Below are 24,826 nucleotides of genomic sequence, written 5' to 3' on the forward strand. Positions count from 1 at the left end.
ATGACCACAGCTCTCTGAGACAGTGTACTGAGGCAGCTGCCCTTTAGCCTCTCGGAAGAGCTCCAGGGCCTCTCTTGGGCAAGTTGGTGGTCGTGTGGGCGCCACCAGGACAGTTCCCTGTACTGGGACCTGCCCTGCAGACTCTTGCCTCTGACTTCCACGAACAGCTGTCAGGAGCAATGTGGCTGGCCTTCCCTCAGTGCATAGCACTCCCCCTGCCCTCAGGGAGCCCCTCCCAGCCCGTGCACACACCGGCACTGCCCCTGCTGAGGCTCACGTGCCAGGGCTGCTCTCGCAGCTGTTCATTTTCCCTCAGCCTCTGCTCCTGGGTCTGGCTGGTGCTCATACTCTCTGACATCCCGTGGTGACTGTGCGGGCCGTGCGGGCCCCGAGGATCTGGGGACCCCTGGTGTGCTAGGTGCTGCTGGACTCCTGCTTCATCTCAGCGTGATCTCCACCTGCGCAGAGCCAGACCCAGCCTCTGTCCCTGCCTCCCCGTCTGTGGGCAGTGGACCCTTTTGCTTCCAGCAGTGGGCACGGCTGTTGGTGCTCACTGGGAATGCGCTGGGCTAAGGCAGGAGCTGCCAGTGTGCACAGCGAGGCTCCTCAGGGCCCGCTCCAGCTTCGTGCTTGGAGACGGATGCGCTCCGACTCAGGCTTTAAATGGCTCCGCTCCACCAGTGAACACCAAGTAAGAGGTTTCTGAAAACACCTCCCAATACCCGCTGCCCAGGGACATGCCTGTTCTTTCCAAGCAGGGTCACCCTGAGGCCCTACCTGGAGCTGCGGCCCCAGTGAGTGGCCCCAGTGAGCGGCCCCCTGGAGTGGGGACTGCTTTTTGTCTGCCCATTTCAGCCTTCTCAGCCCGGGCCATGCCTGACCCATGACAGGTGCTTGTCACAACTCTTGACTGCTGCAAGGTGGGGAACAGGCAGGGGGACTGAGGGGCTGGCCTGACCCTGGTGAGGTCGTGCGGGCCTCAATGGTCCCCTCTGGTCTAGGGCACCCTCACTGGCATGCGGGTGCACATGCTTTGGTTCTCAGAGCTTTTCATGTCTTCAATCTGTGCAGATGGCCAAGGGGCTTTGAGTGGCTCTGGGGGGCGGGGAGGACTGACTGGCTGCATGTGTGGAGCCACGGGCAGGCTGAAAGGTTGGAGCGAGCCCATCCTAGTGGGCTGCCTGCTGCCTGTGGGCTGAGGCTGGGGGTCCCAGGGCAGTACCAGGGCCCATGGCGCTGACCTGGGCAGAGGGTTCCTCATGATATGCCGAGTGGCTGGGGCATCCCGCAGCCCATGGAGCCTTGGGCCTCTGGGTGCAGGGGGGCACTGCCCACATGGAGCTGCTGGAGCTGAACCCAGAGGCTAGGTGGGTTGTGAGAAGAGAGGCTCCCTTCCCCCTCCTCCCCATAGCACCCTTGCAGGGTCTCTCAGAGCCACCTGCGTGACGGGGAAGGCGTAGACTTCTGGTGGTGTCCTTGGCCACAAGAGTGGTTGTTGTGGCCCTGGAGCCCTGCCCACCTGTCTCGCTGCCAGGCTGGCTGAGGCTCTGCATGGCTGCCGCACACAGGCACAGAATCTAGGTCAGGCTGGTGTGGGGAGGCAGGGCGGGCAGTGCCAGCTCCCTCTGCCCAGGGCCTGCCAAAGCCCAGGGCAGGACCCTGACCCACTGACCTAGGCCAGGCCCTCCGGTAGCTCCTGAGCAGGGCAGCTGGTGAGCAGGTGTGGGCTGTTGACCTGTGTGGGACTTGGCCCGGAGGGCACTGGGACCAGGAGCTGGGATGTGGCTGCCACGGTCAGGCCCCGCCCCTGACCCCCACACACCTCTGCAGTTTAGGGCCACCTCATGGCCCCTTCTCCAGCCTGTGACTGTCACCCCACCCAGGCCCACTGCAGCCCTTGGGAGTGGGGCTGGCTGCCCATCCCGAGGCCCAAGCTGCCCTCTGCCCCAGCCACCCAGGGGTGCAGGGAGAGCAGCACCACCCAGACTGGAGGGTGCCCCATGCCCGGCTGCCCTGCCTCTGTGGGTCCTGCTGTTCTTTCTGCACCTGTTTGCCCACCCCACTGGGGCAGAGTCCAGGAGCAGGGGCTCGGCAGGTAGGGGCTGTGGCCAGGAGGGGACAGTTCTTGCTCGTCCTCCTCGCCTCCAGGCCGTGAAGGTGGGCTCAACTTGCCCCTGGGGACATCTCTAATGGAGATTTGGAGGCTGAGGAAGTAGGGACTCTTGTTTTGGGGACAGGCTGGGTCGGGGAGTGGCACCTCCAGAGGGCAGCTTCTCCATCGTGCCTGGGTCAGTCACTCCTCGCCACCCTGCCGCTTCCCCTGGCCGAGACCATTTGCCTGTGCTGCTGTGTGGGTGTGGGGGCCGAGGGCTGCAGGGCGTGCTGGGACAAGGGGTAGCCATCCTGTGGGCATGCGTCCGGCCTTCCACCAGGCTCACTGGAGCGGTGCAGCCTGCCGACAGAGGCCGTAGCGTTGACTGAACCCTTGAAGAAGGCAGAAGCAACACCCTGTCGGCTCCACTGTTGAATAATGAATGGCGTGTCTGGCTGGCTGGGGCCCGTTGTCAGGGCCGGGCGGTCGCTTCCCACAGTGCTCTCACGCGCCCATGAGGAGTAATTACTGCGCCGCTCCAGCGGACCCTGGGCTCACGTTCTGGGGCAGGGCCAGCAGGACTCTCGGGGACCAGCCACCTGCGAAGGCACCTGTGGCTGTTGGCTGTTCCGCTGCTTTCTCCTGGAAAGTGCAGAGATTGGAGTGGTGGCCTCTGGATGCCTCCTGGCTTGGGCAGAGGCTGTGCTTGGCCTGGTGCTGGGGCGGCTCTGGTGGCCCTGCCCACTGTGGTGCTGGACCTGGCTCATGGCAGTGGCCATCGGGAGTGCTTCCTTAGCGTTTATGTAGGACAGAAGTCAGGGGCTCTTATCTGAGGTGCCTGCGGAGGGCCGGAGAGTGGAGACCAGCCTGCTTCCCTCTGCACCTCCTGCTCCTGAGGGTGTTGGGAAATGGCCATGGCGGCCTGGGACCCCAGAAGCAGCAGAGCTAGTGTCCTGGAGATCCCCAGCAGTGGCCGCCAAAGGGGATTACGCTTCCCTGGCCCTCTTCCTCCTGGGCCAGGCCCCAAACTGCTGGCCTCTCTCACCAGAGTTACCATGGTGCCTGAAGGCAGTCAGAGCCGGGACTCACACTGGGGACTCGGATGTCTGGGTCTGGTCCTGCCTCAGGCTCCATCCGCAGCACCCTATGTGGCAGCTTCCCCACCCGGGGCCTTTCCCGGGATGTGCCAGGCCACGCTGGCATGACGTGAGCCGGGAGGACGCTATACTGGGCTCAGGCTGGGCTGCCCAGAGGCTGCCCCCAACTGCCCACAGTGCTTCCTGCTGGCCAGCAGAGGGCTCCAGGGTCTTGGGCGACACAGTGCAGCCCATCCTGGCGGGAGGGGAACCGAGCTGTCCTGAGACCACTCCTGCTCTCTCTGGAGCTGCTTCCTGCCTCGCCTGGCTTCCTGTGCTGGCCCAGCGTCCTTCTTCCGGAGCTCTCTTGGTGGTGCTCAAGGGTGGGGGCTTCTGTGCAGGATCCTGGGGACAAGGGGACACCTCCTGCCTCTCCTTGGGGAGCAGCTCCAGGGGTGTCAGGTGCCAGCTCTGCTGGGCTGTGCCACTGCCCACCATGGGAACCAGGCCTGTCCCTGTCCCTCTCAAGAGTCCTTCCCTGGTGTAGGGCACGGAAACAGCCCCAGCTGAGAGAGATCAGAGGGAGACCTTGAGGGGCTTAGGGTGGGCAGCATGGTGGGGGGACTGAAGCTCCTGGGAATCAAGGGAACGCAGGCTGGACCGGACCCCCAGGCTCAGTGGGGAGGAGGCAGCTGTTTCCTGGGGCAGAACAGGGAGGTACGAATATGCACTGGTGTCCTGCTGGGTGGTGAGGAAACTGAGGCACAGGGGGCCTAAGCCCAGCCTGTATCTCCTGCCTATCTCAGGGCAAAATCTTTGAGCAGAGCCCTGGGCCAGGCCAGGCCCTGTGGGCACAGGCGACACGGGGTCCTTAGGGACCAGCAGGGCAGGGGCTGCCCTGATCTAGAGATTCCCTCAGAGAGGCGGGCTCGGTGGGCCCTCAGGTACGCCACTCTTTACTCCCATTGCCCTCTTCAAAGGAGAAGCAGATTGGACCTCTGGGCCCTGCAGGCTCTTCCTCACGGGGAGCCTCCCACCCACCACCAGCTGGGCCCACGCCTAGAGGACGAGGACAGAACTCTGTTTAAATGCCCAGAAAAGAGGCCGAGGAGATCAGAATCTTAGCAAATGAACATGTGCGGCGGTGGGGTTTAATCACTGCCTTTAATCGCAGTGGGGCTGACGGAAATCACCTCCTGGAGGGTGGGGCGAGGGCGCGTGGCCGCTGTGGATGGATTATTCATTAGGACCTGAACTTGGGTTTCAGGGAGCATCTGGGGAGGCTGAGGACCTTGGTCCACCCGGGAACACAGCTGCGGCTCCGGGCCCTTCCTCCCTCCCTGGTTCCCACTCTCACTCTGTCTTTGGTTTATGTCTTCTTTCTGTTCTTCTCTCTCACTCTGCCTCAGTTGCTCATTTTGAGAGATTTGGGACCAAGGGGACTGCTGAGAGGCACACACAGACTAGATGTGGGGTGCACGGGGAAGCCGACACCATTCCTGCCTCTGAGGCATGACTGCCCCCTTCCTGGCCCGGCCAACACCACGTGGGCTGTCCTGCCGTGGCTGGCAGGACCTTGGTGAGACGGGTGGAGGCCTTTGCGCTCGGAGCTCTGCCAAGCGGCTCTTGCCGCTCTGAGAGTGGCCTGTCAGGGGCAGCCCCGGCCTCCGAGGGAACAGGGCATCAGAGGGGATTGGCTGTTCTTCTAGGTGCCAGGCAGAGGCCCAGGGTTTTCGTTGGCCCCCCCTTGCCTGCTCCCTTCCACTCTGGGCCCCTGTCCTGGCATGAGGCTGTCACACAGGAAGGTGGTGGTACTCTAGGAGCACTGAGGTGGCCTGTGTCCTCCTGTCCAGGCCCTGGCTCCAGAAGACCCCTGGCCACCCACACCCTGCTGGGATGGAAGGTTGAGGCTCCATGGGATGGGCTATGGGTGGGCCACCACTCACTGACACAGGGACAGTGTGGGAGACTTTGCCCAGGCAGGTAGGAGCACAGTGCCTCAGGCCCCCAAGGTCCTGCCCAGGGCCTGAGGCAGAAACTGCTGAGGTATTCTGCCCCTGCAGGCCAGACAGGACTGCCAAGAGAGCCGTGCTGTGGGGCTGCACCCAGCTCCCCCTAGCAGCCCCTGATGCCCGAGACCCCACACACCTGTGGGCAGGTGCTATGGGCTCACTGAGGGACCCTTGGCAGTGGCTGGGAGGGGGAGGATACACAGAGGGCTGGAGCTTCCCCAGGAGCTGTCCTGGCACTTGGCTTCCCAGACCAGGCCACCTCAGCTGCCTCTCACAGGCTCAGCCCTCTGGGGCCCTCCTGGGGTGAGGGCTTCCTGGGTCCTCATAGGGTGTGGGGATTAGGGACTGGAGGGGCCTAGGATCAGCAGGGGCTGCCACAAGGGGCACATGGCTCTGCCTGAGGGGGATGCACAGCTGCCCCTTGGGGAGCAAAAGGGAGGTGGGTGGGCAGCAGAGGAGAGGTCCCTGGAGCGGAGTGGGAGGGAACACCCGCAGCTCCTCCCCTCCCAGCTCCTGACGCTGGCTCCGTGCCTGCCTGGACCCCCTGGCTCTTGCAGATTTGCCCACTGCAGCCGGCAGCAGGAGCAGGGCTGTCAAGGGTTAAAGTCGGGCGGGGCTCTGCGGGAGGGGCAGTCCCCAAGCTTCAGCTCCTCCCGCGCTCCCCTCCCCACTCTCCCTTGCGGGCGGTGGCAGCCGCGGCAGGCAGCGGGCTTCGAACGAGCATGGGCTCTGAATGCCAGGCACCCGGCTGAGGCTGGGACTCAGGGAACACTGGAGACCAGCACAGGGTCCCGGCCCCCTGGGGCCGTGCTGGAAACTGGGGTTGGTACCCAGGGGCCATGGAAGAGCCTGGGCCCCCCAGTGGGCTCAGCCAGGACCAAGGTAAGGGGGCAGGAGGGTCCGGAGAAAAGGGCTGTGCCCGAGGCGGGGACCGTGGGCCCAAAGCTGTTCGTGGGTCAAGGGCAGTGTGTGGCCCTCCCTGTGGGCAGTGACCCCATTCCCACCCACTGCCACAGCTGCTCACGCTGTCCTGCCCTCAGCTGGCTCCTTGTAGTGAGAGACCCCTGCAGAGGGTACAAGAGTCCTGGGGGAAGCAGGGGGAGGCAACCCTGGCCATGCCCACACCTTCCTGACTCCCAGCTGCCTCAGGGATGCTGCTGCCCGAGGGGCAAGTCTAGGGTGTGTGGCAAGGGCTCTGCCTGAAGGGCTCCAAGCATCTGGTTTTATCCCAGCACCCTGGCCTGGCTCTGGTCAGCACCATGGACAGGGCAGCCACCTTCCCTCTGAGGGGCTGCCGTTTGCCGCCCTTGAGGTTCTCGCTCAGCTCTGCCCCACTTTCCTGACCTGGGAGTGGGGCAGTGCAGTGGGCAGCCGGGCGGCATGAACAGCTGGGGTACAGGCGCCCAAGGCTTCTTGGGGTGTGAGGGGCTGTCTGTAGGGCATGTGCAGGGGCACCTTCCTCAATGGGTGAGCAGAGCTTGTCTGGCAGGGTCTCCATCTGCCCTGGACACAGCGCCAGCTCTGGGCCAGGGACAGAAGAGGCAAGGAGGGAAGGGGCTCAGTAAACCTTGTGCAGACGGCAGAGAGAACTTCCCGAGTGAGGGCTGGGTGCCCAAGAGGGAGGAGCTTGCCCCTGGCAATCTGTCTGGACCCTAGTTGTTCTGGACAAAACCTCTTCTGCTGCCAACCAGCATGGGTGTCAGGGGCTCTGGGGAGTTTGGATCTTGCACCAGGCACCTGTCCTCTGTGAGCTCCATGGCCAGCAGGGACAGTGCATGTCTCGGGCAGGTTGTGAACATGCAAGGCTCACATGTTGCAGAGTGTGGTGAGGTCCCTGGCCCGTGCTTGTGCCCTCCCCTCCTGTCCAGGAGGCCCTTTATGAATGGAAGACAGCAAATAGGGTGTGGACAGGGCCGCCAGTGTGGACACTCGTTGGCCCCTGTGATTAGGACAGGCTGTGTGATTGGGTGCGTCCTGCCCTGACCAGAGCTCCCAGCCCTGTGCTCCGGACTCCTGCTTCTTGCTGGGCAGCAGGGGCTGCCCTCGGGGGGATACACGAGGTCCTTGCAGTCACAGTGTGTAGGGAGGATACAGCAGATGGGCCGGCGTCCTGGGTCCGGCCCTCCATCTGCACCGCTAATGAGCTGATGACGAAGTTTCCCAGTGCCTGGCACCTTCTCCTGGAGAGTGAGGCAGTGCCCTTTCCCAGAGCAAGTGTGGGGTGCAGGGAGCCTCTTGGGGGGCCAGAGTCTGGCAGCCCCGATATCAATGAGGCTGCTGGGGTGGATGGGAGGGATGAGTAATCGGTGTGCCTGTTCTTCTCTGGAGTTTGCTAGCGTAGTGCACATGGGCTCCCAGCCGGATGGACGGACTTCCTGTGTGGGAGAGAAGGGCTCCTGGGAAGTTGCCCCGGGAGCGTCTGGGGCTGCTGGACCCACACTGGCCAGGCATGGTGATGCTGGCCTTACACGGCCAGTGGTCGCAGGGAAACAGAGGGGGCTTCTGGGGACCAGGCCTCCCTTTCCACCCTGAGTTGTGGGACAAGGTGCCTTGCTGCCAGACAGTTGTCACGGGTGATGGCCCCCTCGCCCTGCTCAGAAGCAGGGGCCAGGGACCCCTGAGGAACTTGGGGTACCTCAGCTTGAGGCAAGACTGTGTTATACTGCAGCCTGTGCTCCGTTCCCTCCTGAAGCTGCTGACCCCTGGGGCCGAGCCCACCATGGCCGCCTGGGGTGGGGGCACCCAGCACTCAGAGGTGGCCTGAGCCACCCTGGTTCAGTGCAGCGTGTGGCCAGCAGGGACAGAGCGAGAAGAACCTCACCTGTCCCCCACAGGCTGTGATATGGAGATGGGACAGCCAGCTGACCGTCAGAGCTGGAGTGAGCAAGTGGGTGTCTGGACAGGGCTGGCGCCTGCACGAGCAACCAGGAAACTTGGGACTTCAAGCCTAGACGCCAACTCAGTTCAGAACAGCCTCTGCAGGGCTTCCTTGGCCAGTGCCAGCTGGCTGGAGAGTCCCAGGACCGGCCTGGTCCCCGGGCTTTGCTGGCCTTTCCCTCTGCCCTCAGGCCCCAACTGGCCTTGTCCACTACGAAGCCCCAGCCCCTGCCCCTTTTCTGGGAGCAGGAGTGGCTCGGGCGCAGGACTCGTCCTGTCCGGATGGCTGCCTCTAGGAAGCCAGGCCAGGCAGGTTCTGTCTGCGTGCCAGGCCCTGTTGGAGAGCACAAGGCAGCGAGGCCGCAGGGAAGAGTGGCCAGTGGCAGGGACGGGGGCCCCAGGGACACGGGGATGCAGGGCACCTGCGGGAGCAGGAAGCTGTGAAATGGGCTATTAATAGAGTTCTCTTCCTGGTGGGGCTGTCTAACATGATTAACGCTATCGCTGTGAGCTGAGCTCTGCATGCCACCAGCTGGGGACAGAGGGGACCCCGAGGGGCAGGAAGGGGGGCAGCCCTGGCCTCCATTGAGAAGGCAGGGGAAGGTCTGATGTTGGGGGCTCTTGGGGGTACCATGGCCCTTGTCCTCGAGGTACCTGGAAGAAGCACAGGGTGGGTGTCCCGTGTGGGCAGGAGCCAGAACCTTGTCCTGAGAAGTGGCTTCCCTGGGGTAAGTGCTGGGCAGGAGACACCCCGGCCTTAGAGAAGTCACTTCACTCCCATGGGCGACGGAGTCCCTGACACTGCTGATCCCTCCATGGGATGGCCGGCTGGAGGCCCTGGGGCTGCCGTCCTGAACCTGGGCTGGGTGGGAGCCGGATCAGATGACCCAGATGGCTGCTGTCCTGGCCAGGCTGTGCCCATCCCGGGGACCTCTTGTGGATGGGAGGGGAGGCTTGGGCCCTGTGACGGCCAGCGGTGCGGGGAGGGAGTGTGGATGCTGGGTACGTGTGCCCGCCCTCTAAGATGTGAGCTACCCTGGCCACTCCCAGAATCTGAGCCTGGGGCAGGAAAGAGCAGTGGCCGTGCTTCGGAGCCAGGCGAGGCAGGGGTCAGGCCCTCCCTAGCCCGGATGCCTCCGTACCTGCTGATGGAGGGGTCCCCTTGCTCATGGCAGGCCCAGCTGAAGGATCAGGGTTTCTACAGTTCCTCCCTGGCTTGTCTGGGGGTGGCCCTGGCCTGTGTCCCTGTCACTGACCCCAGGCTAAGCAGTGACTACTGTGTCACTGTCCTTGCTGTGGCCCTAAGACCCTGGCTGTGGTGCCCTGGGGGACTGGCGGTGCCACCCTGGGGTCCTGCTGGGGGAGGGCTGGAGGGAGCCGACTCATACTCCCTGATAAAGTAAAAATAGTTGGGGAGGAGGCGCCCAGACGTGCGGGGGGACGCGTCACTTCTCCCAGCCGTTTAAATAATCTCGGCCATATGTGTGTGGGCCCGTCCCTCCCTCCCTCCCTTCCTGCGGTGGTGGTCAGGGGCCGGGCTCCCCCCAGCGGGCACCACTGCGGGCTGGGGCAGGAGGCTGCTGCCTGCTCCTTGCCCCCAAGCCCAGGCGCAGTCTGAGCACCTGCTGTATGCAGAGCCCAGCTCGAGCAGGGGGGCTGGGGGAGGGCAGGCAGCCCTGCTCGGAGGAGATCCAGGCCACTCTCAGTGGGGCGGACACTGGAAGGCCCTTGGGAAGGCCGGGCGGAGGGCAGCGAGGCTGGGGGCAGCCCGCAAGGGGACCGTGAGGTGGCGCCTGGCACAGCAGCATGATTGTCCCCATGCCAGCCACACGGCCTGAGGATTGTGCTTCCTGCACCCCACTCGTGGGAGGAAGGCTGCACATCTGCAGGTGCCCTTCGCGTGCGCACGCGTGTGTGTGTGTGCATGTGTGCGTGTACGCGAGTGCGTACACGCACACATGCCGCTAAGCCCAGGGGGTGTCAGTTTGTGGGTTTTGTTGGAGGATTAAATTGATTTTCCAGCTTTTCCTGGGGAAAGGCTGACATGCTGAGCTGCGCTGGCCTCTTGCCCTGGCGGCCCAATGCTGGGTCACCGTGGTAGCAGGAGAGTGACCCTTACTGCCACACAACCACACGTGGCCGCTGCGCAACCTCTCAGGTGCTCTGTCCTTGGGGTGGGGCCTCGGCATCCTCTGTAGGCTTAGGGAGGAAGAAGTGTGGCCAGAGCAGGGATGCACCTCCACTCCGTGGGGAGACTGAGCCCCAGGAGGCGGGCCTGCTCTGCGGAAGCCACCAGGGCAGGCTGACAGGACCGCGAGCCCTTCGAGTCCTCTCCCACTCCAGGGTGGCACTGTCTGTCTGTCTGCCTGTCCTGGGCTCCACGCACAGTGGCCACGTGCCTTTGGTCTCCTGTCCACCCGTTTGTGTCCAGTGAGTGCTACTAGGGACAGGGTGGGAAGTAGGTCCCCAAGCCCAGTCTCAGATCTCTTCCAGGACCTCGGGCGGGGCCCTGGGGAGCTGCGCTGGGCACTGTTCTCCCTGGCCAGGGTCAGAGGCCAGGTCTGGGTGCAAAAAGGGTGCCAGTAGCTGCTCCTCAGTAGTTGTCAGTCCTGGTCTCCTGGCCCAGGCTTGGGGAGCCTGAGTGCCTGGGTGCAGGCCGTGGCCGAGCCTGGTGTCATGCCCTTCACCACCCTGTGGGCACCCGAGACAGTGGTGCCAGGCCCCAGGCTGGCAGGGTGAGCTCTAGGCCTGGCCCCCACCATGCCCTCAGCCATTCTGGGAGTGGGGTGGGGTGAGATGGGGCCCCTGCTCGGAGTGGTCCAGCCCTTGGCTCTGAGCTCTGTCCTCAGGCCATACCGGTCTTAGGGTGATACAGTTGCCCTGCTATGTCCCGTCTGGAGTGTTGGCTCATGTGGCTGTGGCTATCAGCCTGTATCCACCTGTCCCTGGTGTCACCTTGGTCCCCAGGGCCATGGAGGGGCCTCCCTGGCCACAGCGGATTAGCTGGGTCTGGTCAGCAGAGGATTATGGCCTGAGGCTGCAGAGGGGGTCAGGGAACAGGGGGTCCTCCACCTGTGCCCCTTCCCAGGCCCAGGCCAGGCACCCCCCATGAATAGTGAGGCAGGAGGGGACAAGGGTGGCCACCTGGGGCTTCATGGTGTGAGGCAGGAGCACCCCATTCTGAAGGTAGAGGTGAATGGAGACTTCCTGGTCCATTTTCCACAGCTCAGAGCAGGATGTGTTGGCTGGGTGGTGTGGAGGGACATCTGATGCCCCGGGGGCAGGCGAGAGGGCCGCCACATCTCACCCGGCCTGGGGGACACCAGAGGCCACAGTGTCTCCTGGTACTTGGACCAGTGTCCCAGCTTGGTTCTCTGGGCCTTTGGATCCCCATAGAGGCCTCCAGGACCACACCCCTTCCGTCCCAGAGTAGAATGCACCCTTAATCTAATGGGGAAGAGGGCAGGCTGCCTGCCGACCTCCAGCCAGAAAATGAGGCAGGGCCTCTGGCCAGGGCCCCTAATTGGGTTCTGAGTTTGGCTTTGAGCTGATTACATCTGATCTGGCCGGGTGGGTCCTGCTTCTCTGTGGCCAGGGTTCCTGTTGCCAGGGATACTGGAATGACAGGCATGGGATGACAGGGCATCCTTGTCCCAGTGGTGCTTGACTGGGAGTGTGTGGCCAGCGGTGGGGCCTGGCCAGCAAGGCAGCTGTGGTGGGATCCAGAGTCCTCCCCTCCCACCCAGGGCAGCCCAGCGACTCCTGCAGCCTGCCTGGCGTTCTGGGGCCCTCGCTGGTACATGCGGCTCGTCCCGGGCAGTCACCCGCTCAGGTTGGGGAAGTGGCCCGGGTGCCACCCCAGGCTGGTGGACGCTTCCAGGCTCTGGCCCCGGGGTGAGGGGAGAGTCAGTGTGGGTCTGGGCAGTGGGGTGGAGCCCCAGAGCCCCGGCCAGAGGAGACAGTGCTCAGGCTCAGGGCCCCCACCCGTCTGCTGTGCCACGGGTCACGTGGAACGGGGTCCCTTATCCCAACTGGACAAGTGCCCGGCACTGAGGGCTGTGGTAAAGGAGGGCCCAGCCTGGGCCTGGACTTTGGGGTGCCTATTGCTGCCTCTACCCCACCTGTGGCCCTCTTGCTCCCCCAGGACAGCAGGGAGCCACTCAGAGGTGTCTGGAAGTGTGAGGGACTGCGTAGGCAGCAAGGGCTTGGTCTAGGACAGGGAGAGCCAGGTCCCCCTGGGTGGCAGTGTGCACTGGGGGCAGGCTCTGATGCCCCACCACTGGGGTGAGCTGTAGGCCCAAGTCTGCATCCGTGGGGCCTGGGAGGTCCCCCACTGGGTCTGGTGGCCTGGGCCTTCCTGGGGTGGCTGGCTGCTCTCCTGGCATCTGGGCGTTCCTCTGGCCTAAATCCTCTGGGCAGCTGGGCTGGAGCCAGCGTGCAGGATTAGCACGGGGATTGGTGCGGGTGGGCAGGGTGAGGCTGGCAGCCCCGCCCCCATGCAGCTCTTCCCGTGCTGCAAGGACCCCGAGGGCTGCCGGGCTGCACTGGGGCTGCAGGTGGTGGTCAGGCCAATGCCAGCAGGGCTTGGGGACACCCCAGGGGGAGCCTCAGGGGGGGTCTGGCAGGGAGGAGGACGAGGCAGAGGATAGCAGGGAAACTCCAGGAGCACCTGCACCCAGCACTGTCGCTGCCGTCCCTGCCACCAAGGGCCCTCTGTGGCCTCCAAGAGCCGATGCTTGGCCCTCATACAGCCTTGGCGATGCCTGGCCAACAGCCGTCCACCTCCAGCTGGGGCACAGGAGCAGTGGCCTGCCTGGCCGAGGTGCTGCTCTGGGTTGGAGGGAGCGTGGTGGTGTCACCACGGTGGCAGCTCAGCCCAGCAGGTAAGGGACCAGGGACGCACGAGGCCTGCTGAGGCCAGCCAAGCCTCAGGGGTGGGGTCGTCCGTGCCGCTCAGCCTCCTGCTTCCTGTGTGTCACCAGCATCCAGCAGTGTTGGCTGTTGTGCCCCTCAGCCACTCAGGAGCGTGCCAGGTCTCCAGCCCGAAAGCGGGGCCTGGAGGCCGAACCCCAGCAGACCAGGCCGAGGGTGGCTGTGAGGAGTCTGGGGCATGCTGGGTGGGGGCGGAGCTGAAGCGATGGCCCTGAGGGGGCAGAAGCTGCCCTGGGCGAGTCACTGAGAGTGGTAGGGCTGCACACTGCAGAGGGAAGGGTGTCTTGGGCTCTCGGCGTGCCAGTCCCAGCTCCAGCTGGCAGGGAGGCCTTCTGCAGTGGCCTCCTCTGGGTTCCCTGCCTCAGGCCCCAAGGGCCTGTCTCTGTCCCCCAGTTGTGCCTGGCTGCCACACCTGTGTCCCTATTGCCACATCCCCTGGAGAGTGGCCTCCGTGTCCCTGCCCCACCTGGATCTGCAGCTCCCTCTACTCTTGTAGCAACAGCCTCTTCCAGGAGGCCCAGGGCCGGCACTGCCCATGGCCCTGTGTTGCCCAGCCAGGGCGCCCGCCGTGTGGGCCTTACGGGTTGGATTTCTCTGAGCCCAGATTTCCCAGAAGCAGATGTGTGGGACTGAGCAGGGTGTGACCTGTTGCTGGGCTGGACCAGCTGACCCTGTTGGGATGCCCTGAGCCCCTTCCCCGAGACCTGGGACAGGAGGCTGATAGATGGAGGGGCAGTGTCTTGGGGGAGAGGCGAGTGCACTCTTGCCCCCCATGCCTCAACTCCCCAGTGTGTACCCCCCTCCCCTGTGGCAGCTCTCTGGTGGTCCTGGGAAACAGATGTGTGCGCAGCCAGTGGTGGCATGTGGTGCTAGCAGCTTCCCTGAGAAGTGGAAGGGGAGGTGTGGATGCCCAGTGGCTCGTGTGGAGCAGCAGCCGGACTGGGCATGGGGCTGGTACCTGCCCAGACCCCTCCCTGTACGCCTCACAGCAGCCTCTGCTCCGTGGTTCCCATGAGCCATGGGCTACAGCTCTGTCCAGGGCGCTGGGTGTCCAGTGCTTGGAAATCTGGGAGACAGTGCCCTGGGGGCGGGGTGGAGTGAGGATGGGCCCCTTGAGAGGCCGGCAGTGCAGCCCTGGGACCTCAGGTGGTCTTAGTTCTACGGCTACTGGGGGAGGGGTGGCAAATAACCCTGGGTGTCTGAGTGGGTGGGCAGGGGTGGCCTCAGTGTCCCTGGGGCACGTTTGGTCCGGCTCACACACAGCCCTGTCTGCCCCGTGTCACCCATTCTGTGTCGCCCGTCCTGTGTTGCCTGTCCTGTGTCGTCCACCCTGTGTTGTCGGTCCTGTGTCGCCCGTCCCGTGTTGTCGCCCATCCCGGGTCCAGTGGAGCGCTGCATGAGTGTCATGCAGGAAGGGACACAGATGGTGAAGCTCCGAGGCAGCTCCAAGGGCCTGGTCCGCTTCTACTACCTGGACGAGCATCGTTCCTGCCTGCGCTGGAGGCCCTCGCGCAAGAACGAGAAGGCCAAGAGTGAGTGGCCTGGCGAGGCTCCTGGGCCCCTGGCCGCGGGGTGGGAGAGCTCGGCCCCCTGCCCAGGGACACCCGGCGGGACCCTGGGCCTGCATGGCCCTGGTGAGACCCCCAGAGAAAGAGACCCCAGCTGGGCACACGGGGACAGGACCGCATGTGCCAAGCAGGGCCCAGCAAGCTGCTGCCAAGGGCACTGCCACAGGCCCCCAGAGGGCCACACTGTGGGGCCCGGCAGGCCCCTGGGAGGAGGCCCTGTGGCAGGTGCTCTGGCCAGGGCGCAGCTCGCAGGGTGGCGTTGGTTGACTTGTCGCATCTGGCTGCCTCAGGGTGACCATGCTGGGCTATGGAAGGCAGAAGCGCCCCAGGGGCCCATTGGAGCATCTGCTTTGCGTGGGGGGTCCCACGGGAATGGTGCCACAGAGCCAGTGTTCAGGGGTGACGTGGGCTGCTCCTAGCCTGCCGAGCCATGTGAGATGTGGAGATCCAGGAGTGTGTGGGGCAGAGCACCAGGCTGACCAGAAGCCTGACACCATCTGAGACCCAGTTTAGTGCCAGGAGCCCTCCCAGCCTTGAGGAAGGCCTGTGGGGCAGGAATAGCGTGGGACGGCTGTGTCCCCCATGGCCACACTGCTAGGGACCCAGAGAAAGGCTGGGGCCTGGGATCTGGGCTGAGCTCAGACACTGCCTGCCCATGGCCTGCACAAGGGGGAGGGGCCCCAGGACTGGGCAAAGTGCCTCAGGCTCACGCACTGTACCCTTGACTTTCAAGGGGAGCTCTATGAGCCCCAACTTGTGGCTCCTGAGTGGGAGCTGTCAGCAATCCCCTACCCCACGGCTCCTGTGTCCACAGTGCCAGGCCTACCCTGAAGATGACCGTGGGATCTCCCCACCCCTGGGCACCCACTGCCTTTGGTGGCGTAGAGGTTCGTGGGCTGGAGCCCTGTGGTGCAGTGGCTGCCTGGCTGCCTGGCTGCCTCACTGCCTGGCTTCATGCACACCAGATCCCAAGCCACAGGGGCCGTCCCTTTCCATCTTGGGGTGCACAGGACCCAGTGGGGTCCACAGGACCAGAGCAACTAGGGCAGGGGTCCTCACTTGCTTGGGGCTGATGGGTGCTGCGTAGAGGTTCAGAGGGGCATCTGCTGTGAGCACAGCCTCAGGCTGCTCGGTCCCTGCTGTGGGGACTCTGGGCTGCTGTGGGGACCCTGTCCACCAGAGCCTGTGACCCACGGCCTTCCCGCTGCCCGCAGTCTCCATCGACTCCATCCAGGAGGTGAGCGAGGGGCGGCAGTCGGAGATCTTCCAGCGCTACCCTGATGGTAGCTTCGACCCCAACTGCTGCTTCAGCATCTACTATGGCAGCCACCGCGAGTCGCTGGACCTGGTCTCGCCCAGCGGGGACGAGGCGCGGACCTGGGTCACTGGCCTGCGCTACCTGATAGCCGGCATCAGCGACGAGGACAGCCTGGCCCGTCGCCAGCGCACCAGGGACCAATATCCTTGGGCAGCAGGGGTGGACACAGGCCCTCGGGTGGGGTGCACTGTCCCCTTGCAGCCTCACCCTGGGGAAGGGCACGTGGTGGCCCTGGCTGCAGACAGGGCCACACTGTGGACTTGCGTTAGCCCCTAACTCAGCCCCAAAGTGGCTGAAGCAGACGTTCGATGAGGCCGACAAGAATGGGGACGGCAGCCTGAGCATTGGTGAGGTCCTGCAGCTGCTGCACAAGCTGAACGTGAACCTGCCCCGGCAGCGCGTGAAGCAGATGTTCAGGGTGAGCACGCATGCACGCACACACGCACGCACGAGCTGTGAGGGGCCTGGAGCGGGGCGAGGGGCCTGCAGGTGCAGGCAGGGACCTGGGAGCTCCCTGGCAGGTGGGCAGGGCCCAGGGAAGAAGCCCATTTTCTGGCCCCTGATCCCACGCTCTTAGCAAGGGCCCTGGCAGCGGCTCTCGTCAGCAACCCTGGTGTTAGAAGTTATGAAAACATCCTCCAGCCGCACTGCAGCCTCCATTGTCTGTAATTGGCTCCCTCTCTCCAGAGCCACAGCAGGGGGAGCAGGGCTGCCGTCAGCAGGGTGCGCCCTGGGGCAGGAACGGCTGAGCCAGCAGTCCTGGTCCTCGGGCCGCCATGCCTGCTGGAGCCTGGCAGCGGCTCTGTGAGCACAGCCCAGGCCAGCGGCTGCCACAGGCACGCACGAGCACGCGCACCCTCACACAGGCACGTAGCCTCCCGGCCCGACATCCCTGCTGCCTCTGGCCTTGCAGCTCCTGCCTGCACGCTCAGGCCAAACAGCCGTCATGCTTGGCTGGAGAGAGGAGGCCAGCTGGCTGGGCACTGGGGTCTGGGATGAGGTAGCACATGGGTGCCTCCTTGGCCCTTCCTGAGAGCTCTGGTGGGGGCAGTGGCTGAGCAGAGGTGCAGACAGCTGGTGGCTGGTGTCAGACCCCTTCCCCTGCCTTCTTGGGGCTGGCCTTGCCCGCCGCTGTGCACCTGCAGGGGCACCTCTGCGCTCAGCAGGCCCCTTGCTCTGGGTGCGGCTGCTGCAGGGACCAGGCAGCAGGTGACCCAGGACTCCGCCAGAACAGTCCTGGACCGGAGGCCAAATGCCTACAGGGCCAGAGCGTGAGCTGCAGTTGTAGCTCTAGGGCTCTGCTTGGAGCTCTGTGGTGGTGGCGGCTCTTGCCTGCCCCAACAGGTCCCCTGGGGCCTGGTGCAGTGGGCCTCTGGCCAGCTCCAGTCTCCTTGGATAATTGGCATCTATCGGGCTGTAGTGGGACCTTGACACTGCTCAGGGTGGCCTGGCACTCCCAATCGGAGCTCAGAGCTGCGTCGCAGATGGAGTGGGTTCAACATAATTGCATCAGAGCCAAGACAACACAGAACATGGGCTGGCCAGCACCCTCGCCTCAGGCCTGACCAGCCCAGAGCACCCTGGGGCTGAGAGGCTGGTGTGGCACAGGGCTCAGGAGAGGCGGCACCACGCTGCTGCGAGCCACGTTCAGGAGCTGGCTGGGGTTGCCCTGCCCCTGTGGGCCGTGGTCCTGGCACTTTCCTTCCAGCCAAGAGCAGGCGGAGCCCTGGCCCTGAAGTGCCTTTTCTCTGGAGAGCGACCGCCTGGTGCCCTTGTCACCATGGTGCCCTTTGACCTGCAGTGTGCACTGGCCCGGCCCACCACGAGGCTGGCCTCCACTGTCATGTCAGACGTGCTGTGGTCCCTGATGGTGTCAGCTAAGCCCTGTGTGAGTGGCTCGGGGCCACCCCAGCCATCGTGTGGGAGCATGGCACGGGCCTGGGGCCATCCCCGCCTTCGCCCTGCGGGCCTTTGTGGAGCCGTCCTGTAGACCCTGCAGCGCGCGTGGCCCTGTGGGGAGGGGCCGCTGCATGGAGAGCACGTCCAGCATGTGCCGCCGACTCTGGCACTGGCCTGTGCCCGCCCTTCTGGCCGCTGTCCTGCTCCTCCCTGGGAGGCCCTGGTGTGGTGACCGAGAGCTCACCACTCTGAGGCCCGAGTGCAGGCTGGGAAGAGGACCTCAGGTTCTCCTCAGGGACGTTTTCCACCTTGCGGGCATGGCATCTGCCACTGCTGCGGGCCAAGGACTTGGGCAGTGTCTGTAGACAAAGCCTGGGGACAAGGCAGGGCAGACCTGCCCTTCCGGCACATGGTCAGTGGAGGCAAAGACTGAGGTGGGCAGCCAAGTCCCACGGAGGTGTGGCCGGGTCCCCGGAAGCCCAGAGCCTGGGCAGCTGTGTGCAGCCATCGGGGCTCCCAGCCCCTGCCCGAGCAGTGCCATCCTATGATGTGCGGGACCCCTGCGGGCCATGCTGTGCTGTCAGTGGTGTGATGCACTCCCGGGGTGGGTGTTGGTGTGGGATGGAGTGTGGTGGCTCCAGTGGGGGTGGCACTGGTAATGCCCTGCCAAGAAGAGGGGAGGGTGGTCCTGTGGGGCTTCCCAGGGTCACCCGCAACTGGACAGAAGGGCGGGGGCTTTGTGTGCCCCCAGCACCTGTGGTGGTGGCATGGGCAGTGCCAGGAGAGGGCAGACTGGCGCTGGCTGGCCCAAGGACCCGAGGGTGACCAGAGGCCTCGCCTCACAGGAGGCAGACACGGACGACCGGCAGGGCATGCTGGGCTTCGAGGAGTTCTGTGCCTTCTACAAGGTGATGTCCACGCGCCGGGACCTCTACCTGCTCCTGCTCACCTATAGCAACCACAAGGACCACCTGGACGCCGCCGACCTGCAGCGCTTCCTGGAGGTGGAGCAGAAGGTGCAGCCAGGGGGCGGCCCAGGGTGCGGGAGCGGCGGGCCATGGCGGGCCGTGGCAGGCGTGGAGGCCCTGAGATGGCTTCCATTCCCGCTTCCTTGGCATGGGCCACGGGGGGGGGTGCTGGTTGGGTGGGGAGACCGGTGTTTCTCTCTGAAGGCCCCTCCGTGGCTCTGTCCTTGCCGAGGACACCTTGAGCATCTAGAGTAGGAATCTTGTGGGCCGGGGCTCTGTGGCCTAGGCTTTGCCACAGAGAGTGACGGCTGGACACGCTCATCCGTGCCCCAATTCCCTAGCACAGCCCCAGGAAGCCTGCCCACCCTCGGAGGCCGCGTGCTCCCTGGGCATCGTCCCACCGACCAGGCATCTGGTGTCCTGTGCTCAGGCGTGGGGCTGCCTTCCTGACCGGGGCGGGCTGTGGGCCTGGCACCTGCCTGCGACTCCCCGGGGCCCTGCCTAGCCTCTCACCCGGAGCTGGCACTTGTAAAGGCCCTGTCCGCACCACAGTGGGTGGCACTGGAGGGGGCGCAGCAGGAGAGGCGCCATGGAGATGCTCACGGGGCTGTCCGAGCCTGGCCTGAGGGGCTGCCCCTCCCAGGGGCCGTGCAACAGGTCCCTGACCGTCCTGGAGGCTTCCCTGGGGAGGGGCCTGTATCCCTCTGCCTGTGCAGCTCTGGGCTGGGGCTGGGGTCATGGCTCTGGTGACTGGCGTGCTGTCCGAGTGCTGGCGCGGGAGGCAGGGCTGGATGAAGTTGGGCAGATCTGATTCTTTCTCCCTGGCCTCTGCTGCCAGCTCTTGGGACCCTCTCCCTGCAGTGGCCTGAGCCTGGGCCCAGTTGCCTGGACTCTGGGAGCCCTGGCTCACATTGGCCCTGGGCTCTGACCCATTGGTCCATTCCCTCACCTGTTACCTCCCACCTGTCGCTTCCCACCCTCCCAGATGGCCTTGTTGGTGCCACTGTAGGCTGGCACAGGCTCTGGGGGCTGCTGGGCTTCAGCACTCAGATGGGCTTCTGTGGGGCTCAGTTCTCCCAGGCATCCCCCAGCCAGGACTTGGGGACAACAGGAGGCTCCTGTGCGTCACGGTTCCCTGGGGTGGGGGTATGGCCTCTGCTCACCCAGGGCCCAGGGCATGGCTGTGGCACCCTCCGCACCACACTGGGTGCCCAGCTGGCAAGGCAGAGACCGTCTCCCTGCCGGATGACGTGGGTAGTCTGTGCCGCTGGCCTCAAATGTCACCCTGCTGTGGTCAGCTGATGTGGCGATGAGACACAGGGGCAGCAGGCAGCTTCATGACAGTGTGGGGAGCTGCGTAAGGGGCCCGGCACACGCTCATGCCCTTGACCCGGCCCAGATGCAGGGTGTGACGCTCGAGGGCTGTCGCGGCATCATTGAGCAGTTCGAGCCCTGCCCGGAAAACAAGAGCAAGGGCGTGCTGGGTATTGACGGTGAGCGGCTGGGCACAGCAGCCTACGGGTGGGACAGGTGGCCTCCGGCCCTGAGCAGGGCTGACACCCGGAACCATGCTAACCCCAGGCTTCACCAACTACGCTCGGAGCCCTGCAGGCGACATCTTCAACCCCGAGCACCACGGAGTGCACCAGGACATGACGCAGCCCCTGAGCCACTACTTCATCACCTCGTCCCACAACACCTACCTCGTGGGGGACCAACTCACGTCGCAGTCGCGGGCGGACATGTACGCCCGGGTCCTGCAGGCCGGCTGCCGCTGTGTGGAGGGTAAGCCTCCCTGGGGAGCCTCCTGGGGTGTCCCTGGCCAAGAGCTCAGCTGGCTGTGCCCCTGGCTGACTGGGTCTGTGTCTGCAGTGGACTGCTGGGACGGGCCTGACGGGGAGCCCATTGTCCACCACGGCTACACGCTGACCTCCAAGATCCTCTTCAAAGATGTCATTGAAACCATCAACAAATATGCCTTCCTCAAGAATGAGTGAGTGGCTGGCTGCAGGTTGGGCAGGCCATGGGCTCGCGGCTGCCTCTTTGCACCCACACCCGTGTCCTTTGTGGGGGGCAGTGGCTGCAGTGGACAAGGAGTGGGCTTTACTCCTGGGGTTCCTTTGAGGAGCAGGTCAAGGAGGGATGGGTCACAGGGCCAGGAGTGGGGTGTGGACGCAGTGGCCAGGCTGAGACCCCAGGGCACATGTGGCCACGTTCTGGTCTCAGGCGTGGTGACCCTGGTGTCAGCAGAAGGCCATGGTGGCCCCAGAGCTAATTGGCCCCGGGAAGCCACTCCATCCAGACTCATGTGCTATCATTCAGCGGGAGCCACAGATGCCATTCAGGAAAATCCAATTTAGTTTCTGGAAATAGAAGGCTGCCTCCTCTCTGCTGGCGTCGCCTCGAGTCCCGGCCAAGCAAGACCGGCGGGGGAGGGAGCTACTCGAGTGATTGACTTAGGAGATGGAAAAGGCCCCCGCCTGCGCCCAGGTTGACTGTGTGTGCCGGGGCAGGGCAGCGAGTCGCTGCGAGTGCCGGGTGGCACAGCAGGGACCCTGCGCGCTCTTCGGCCCTGGGGTCCCACCAGGAGCCCGCAGGGGCTGTGGATCCCAGGCACCAGCTTTGGCCCAGCTTTTCCCCTGGCCTGCGAGGAGCACAGCTGCCACCTGCGCGGGTCCTCCCTCGCTCTGCACGGCACACGGCTGTCCGTCTCTGCCGTGGCTCGTGCCCTCTTGGTCTGGGTCACCCACGTTTTCTAAAAGGATGAAGGCTGCCTTTTGGTAAAAATCCAAGTGGAACATGCATATGGTTAGAAATGGCACTGAAGGGCTTATGTGGCGCCAGCCACTTCCTCCTCCTGCTCTGCAGCCACCTCCCTTTCCCTCAGGTGGGACCTCTGGCTCTGTCCCCCTCTCTGTGGCCATGCGCAGCCAGGCCCAGGCCCAGGATCTGGGTCACAGGGATTGCGTTCTCAGTCTGCTTGCTGCCACTTTTCGACTGAAACTGTTCCTGTCAATTTTCCTGGATTTTCTAATTATCTTTTTTTAAAACTGGGAAAAACGTTGATGTCTTCTTTCTTTGTCCTTAAGACGTCCTGGCTCCCTTCCTACCCCGCTCCCAGGCCTCTGAGAGCCTCCTCTTGGAGCTGTCCCAGTAGGGCGAAGTCCCACCCCTCCCGCGGCAGCACAGCGACCGACGGCCTGCGCCTGAGCCTGTCCTTGTGGCTGTGGGCCGCAGGTACCCGGTGATCCTGTCCATCGAGAACCACTGCTGCGTGGCCCAGCAGAAGAAGATGGCCCAGTACCTGAGCGACATTCTTGGGGACAAGCTGGACCTTTCGGCCTTGAGCAGCGAGGACGCCACCATGCTCCCGTCTCCCCAGATGCTCAGGGGCAAGGTGCTGGTCAAGGTGAGGCCCTGTGGCCGGCTGGGCCCGGTCAGCCGCGCGCTCCCGGCCCGTCCCGCAGCTCTGCCCCCGCTCTCTGCTCCTCCCAGGGGAAGAAGCTCCCGGCCAACATCAGCGAGGACGCAGAGGAAGGCGAGGTGTCTGACGAGGACAGTGCCGACGAGATTGACGAGGACTGCAAGCTGCTCAACGGGGATGTGAGTGTGGGGGTCCAGAGGGGAGCAGGGAGGCCCAGGGCTGCCTTGGGGGCTCGTGTGCATGTGGTCGGCAGGAACTGCCCTTGCTCCAGCCACAGCCCACCCACGAGGCTGGCGGCCCCTTTCAGCCCGTTCCTAGCCTGGCTCGGGTGCTGCTCACTGCCTGGGCCCTGTCCTCTGGCTGCTGAGCTCACTGGGGCGTGGGTCCCACTCAGCTCCCACCACGACTTCTTTTGCCAGCCTTTGCTCAGAATATCCCGGATTCCTGCCAGGTCCGGGCCAGCCCAGCCCACCCTGGGGGCTGGTGGTCCTGTCCAGCGGAGCCCGGCCCAGCCTCAGCCCCGTGCGAAGCTGCACCAGCCCTGGCCAAGAGCGCTTCCTGGGCTGGCCTCCCCATGGCCCCTGTGGAGGGAGGGAGGCTGCTGGCTCGAGGACCCTCAGTGCGAAGGGGTAGGGGCAGTGGCTGTGGAAGAAGTGGCTGTGGAAGTGGCTTCTCGCCACTGGTGTTGCTCTGAGTTGCTGCTGCTGCTGCTAGGAGGCAACGAAGCTTATTTCTCCCTGAGGGGCCATTGGATGGGAAAATAATTGTGCAGTCTTCCCGGCCAGGCTGGCTAATTGTTTTAGAAAGAACTGAGACAGCAGAAATCTTCCTGTGCCGGGTGTGCTCACGCATGCCTCTGCCTGGCCCCTTGCTGAAGAACTCAGGACTGTGGGTCTGCTTAGCCCTCACTGCAGCCCAGGCGCAGGCTCCTCCAGCGTGTGCCCTGACCCCTACCCATCTTCCTGGGCGTGTGGTGGCAGTAGTGGGGCCCTGGTGCTGTGCTGCCACTGGGCATGCTGACTCCTGGAGGCCCCTGGCCTGCAGCAGTGAAGGGACCAGAGGGGCCTGGACCCAAGTGCTGCTGTCAGCCGCCAGCCACCCCGGGGCAGGTCAAGCCCCAGAGCTGGAGCTGGTAGTGTGTGTGTGTGTGTGTGTGTGTGTGCGCGCGCGCGCTGGTCCCGGGGCTGTCACCTGCTGCTGCTCCTGGGGCTGGGACGGGCGCTGAGGCTTGGCCTCTGGCTGCTGTCCTGCAGGCCTCTACCAACAGGAAGCGTGTGGAGAACATTGCCAAGAAGAAACTGGATTCTCTAATCAAGGAGTCAAAGATCCGCGACTGTGAAGACCCCAACAACTTCACAGTTGCCACCATGTCCCCGTCAGGGAAACTTGGGCACAGAGCAGACGCCAAGAAGGTGAGGCCCCCGGGGACGTGGCCCCCACGCGCAGCCTGCATGCCGACACAGGTGCCCCTGTGTACACGCTGGCCCCCTGCCTGCTGGAGGGGTGTTGGCCCTTGGCACAGTCACCTCGAGGACATGAGATTCCCTCAGAGAGACCCCAGAAGGAGGGCAATGTTTGGGGAGATAGGGCCTCACCTGGAGTGCTGACTTCCAGGACACGGGGCGTCACTGGGGACCTCCGTGAGGACAGTCCAGCTGGGCCTATTGTGGCTCTGTGCTACAGGATACCCCAGTGCAGCCCTGTCCTCCTAGCTCCAGGGCTGGACTGCTGGGCTGGCTGCCAGCTGCCCACAGCCCCTGTGGTAGCTGAGTGAACCTGTCACCTCTGTGTGGACGCCCTGGGGGTGGTAGCAGGTTCTGGCCTTGCTCTGTGGGCTGTGAGTGGCCACATGTTCTCCAGGGCCCGTGTGAGCCTTTCCGTAGGCACGGACCGTGGTCCCTCGGGGCTTGGTGATGGCAGCATTTTGGGCAGTGCCACCACTCCCTCCCAGCTGTGGGCACTGTGTCCTCGCCTCCCTGGACAGTCACCCCTGAGCAGAGAGGAGAGGGAAGCGCGCAGAGGCCATGTGAGAGGGGCGGCCCTTTGGGCCCCGGTCAGCTGGGCCAGTCCTGGCTCCCAGGGGTGCAGGTGGTGGGCAGGGCTCCGGCTGGTGGTAGCAACTTCAGAGCAGGTCTGCGGGACTCACCTGGCCTGCTGTGTGGAGCAGGAGCTGCCTGTGCTCAGCTCCAGCAGAGCAGAGGTCGCAGGAGGCGGTTGGGGCCGTCGCCCAAGGGTGCTGTCGCCAGGAGTGCTGAGCGGCTCCTGGCAGCTCTGGCCATGCACGGTGTGTGCGTGGGCTTGTGAGGATGTGTTGTGTGTGCAGACGTGCCTGTGCTGTGTGCAGGGCGTGCGTGATGTTCACCTGAGTGTCCACAGTGTGTGCAGGAACGTGCCTAGGCACACTACGTCCGGCATGTGTGCGAGGTATGTGGTCTACGCAGGGGCGTCTGCAGCGTGCCCATGACGTGTTCAGGCGTGCACGCAGGCATCCTCCCAGGCATGTAGCCAGGGCCTGTGTGCGCCCGCCTCTGGCGGAGGCTGCTCTGGGCTTTTTGTTCGTCTGCTTTTGAGGCAGGGTCTCGCGGAGCTTCTCAGGCCGGCCTTGAGCTCACTTTTAGCCCAGGCTGGGCTCACACTCACAGCTTCTCTTACCTCAGGCT

General features: G+C 64.5%; 1 protein-coding gene across 4 annotated transcripts in view; it reads left to right on the forward strand.

The window, feature by feature from the left end:
* The window catches only part of Plch2 (phospholipase C eta 2), a 55,495-nt gene that overhangs the window by 21,438 nt on the left and 9,231 nt on the right, over positions 1-24,826 (forward strand). For 3 of the 4 annotated variants that reach the window (XM_023699482.1, XM_023699481.1, XM_023699484.1), the window contains exons 3-12: positions 14,375-14,521; positions 15,772-16,015; positions 16,164-16,293; positions 18,620-18,790; positions 20,142-20,235; positions 20,324-20,527; positions 20,615-20,735; positions 21,980-22,151; positions 22,238-22,345; positions 23,420-23,578. In XM_023699482.1, the coding sequence (XP_023555250.1) occupies positions 14,375-14,521; positions 15,772-16,015; positions 16,164-16,293; positions 18,620-18,790; positions 20,142-20,235; positions 20,324-20,527; positions 20,615-20,735; positions 21,980-22,151; positions 22,238-22,345; positions 23,420-23,578 (1,550 nt within the window). The remainder of the gene's footprint in view (positions 1-14,374; positions 14,522-15,771; positions 16,016-16,163; positions 16,294-18,619; positions 18,791-20,141; positions 20,236-20,323; positions 20,528-20,614; positions 20,736-21,979; positions 22,152-22,237; positions 22,346-23,419; positions 23,579-24,826) is intronic. The other variant, XM_023699483.1, reaches the window with a different exon arrangement.

The sequence above is a fragment of the Octodon degus genome, unplaced genomic scaffold (assembly GCF_000260255.1).
Source record: "Octodon degus isolate 3935 unplaced genomic scaffold, OctDeg1.0 scaffold00113, whole genome shotgun sequence".
Classification (NCBI taxonomy): Eukaryota; Metazoa; Chordata; class Mammalia; order Rodentia; family Octodontidae; genus Octodon; species Octodon degus.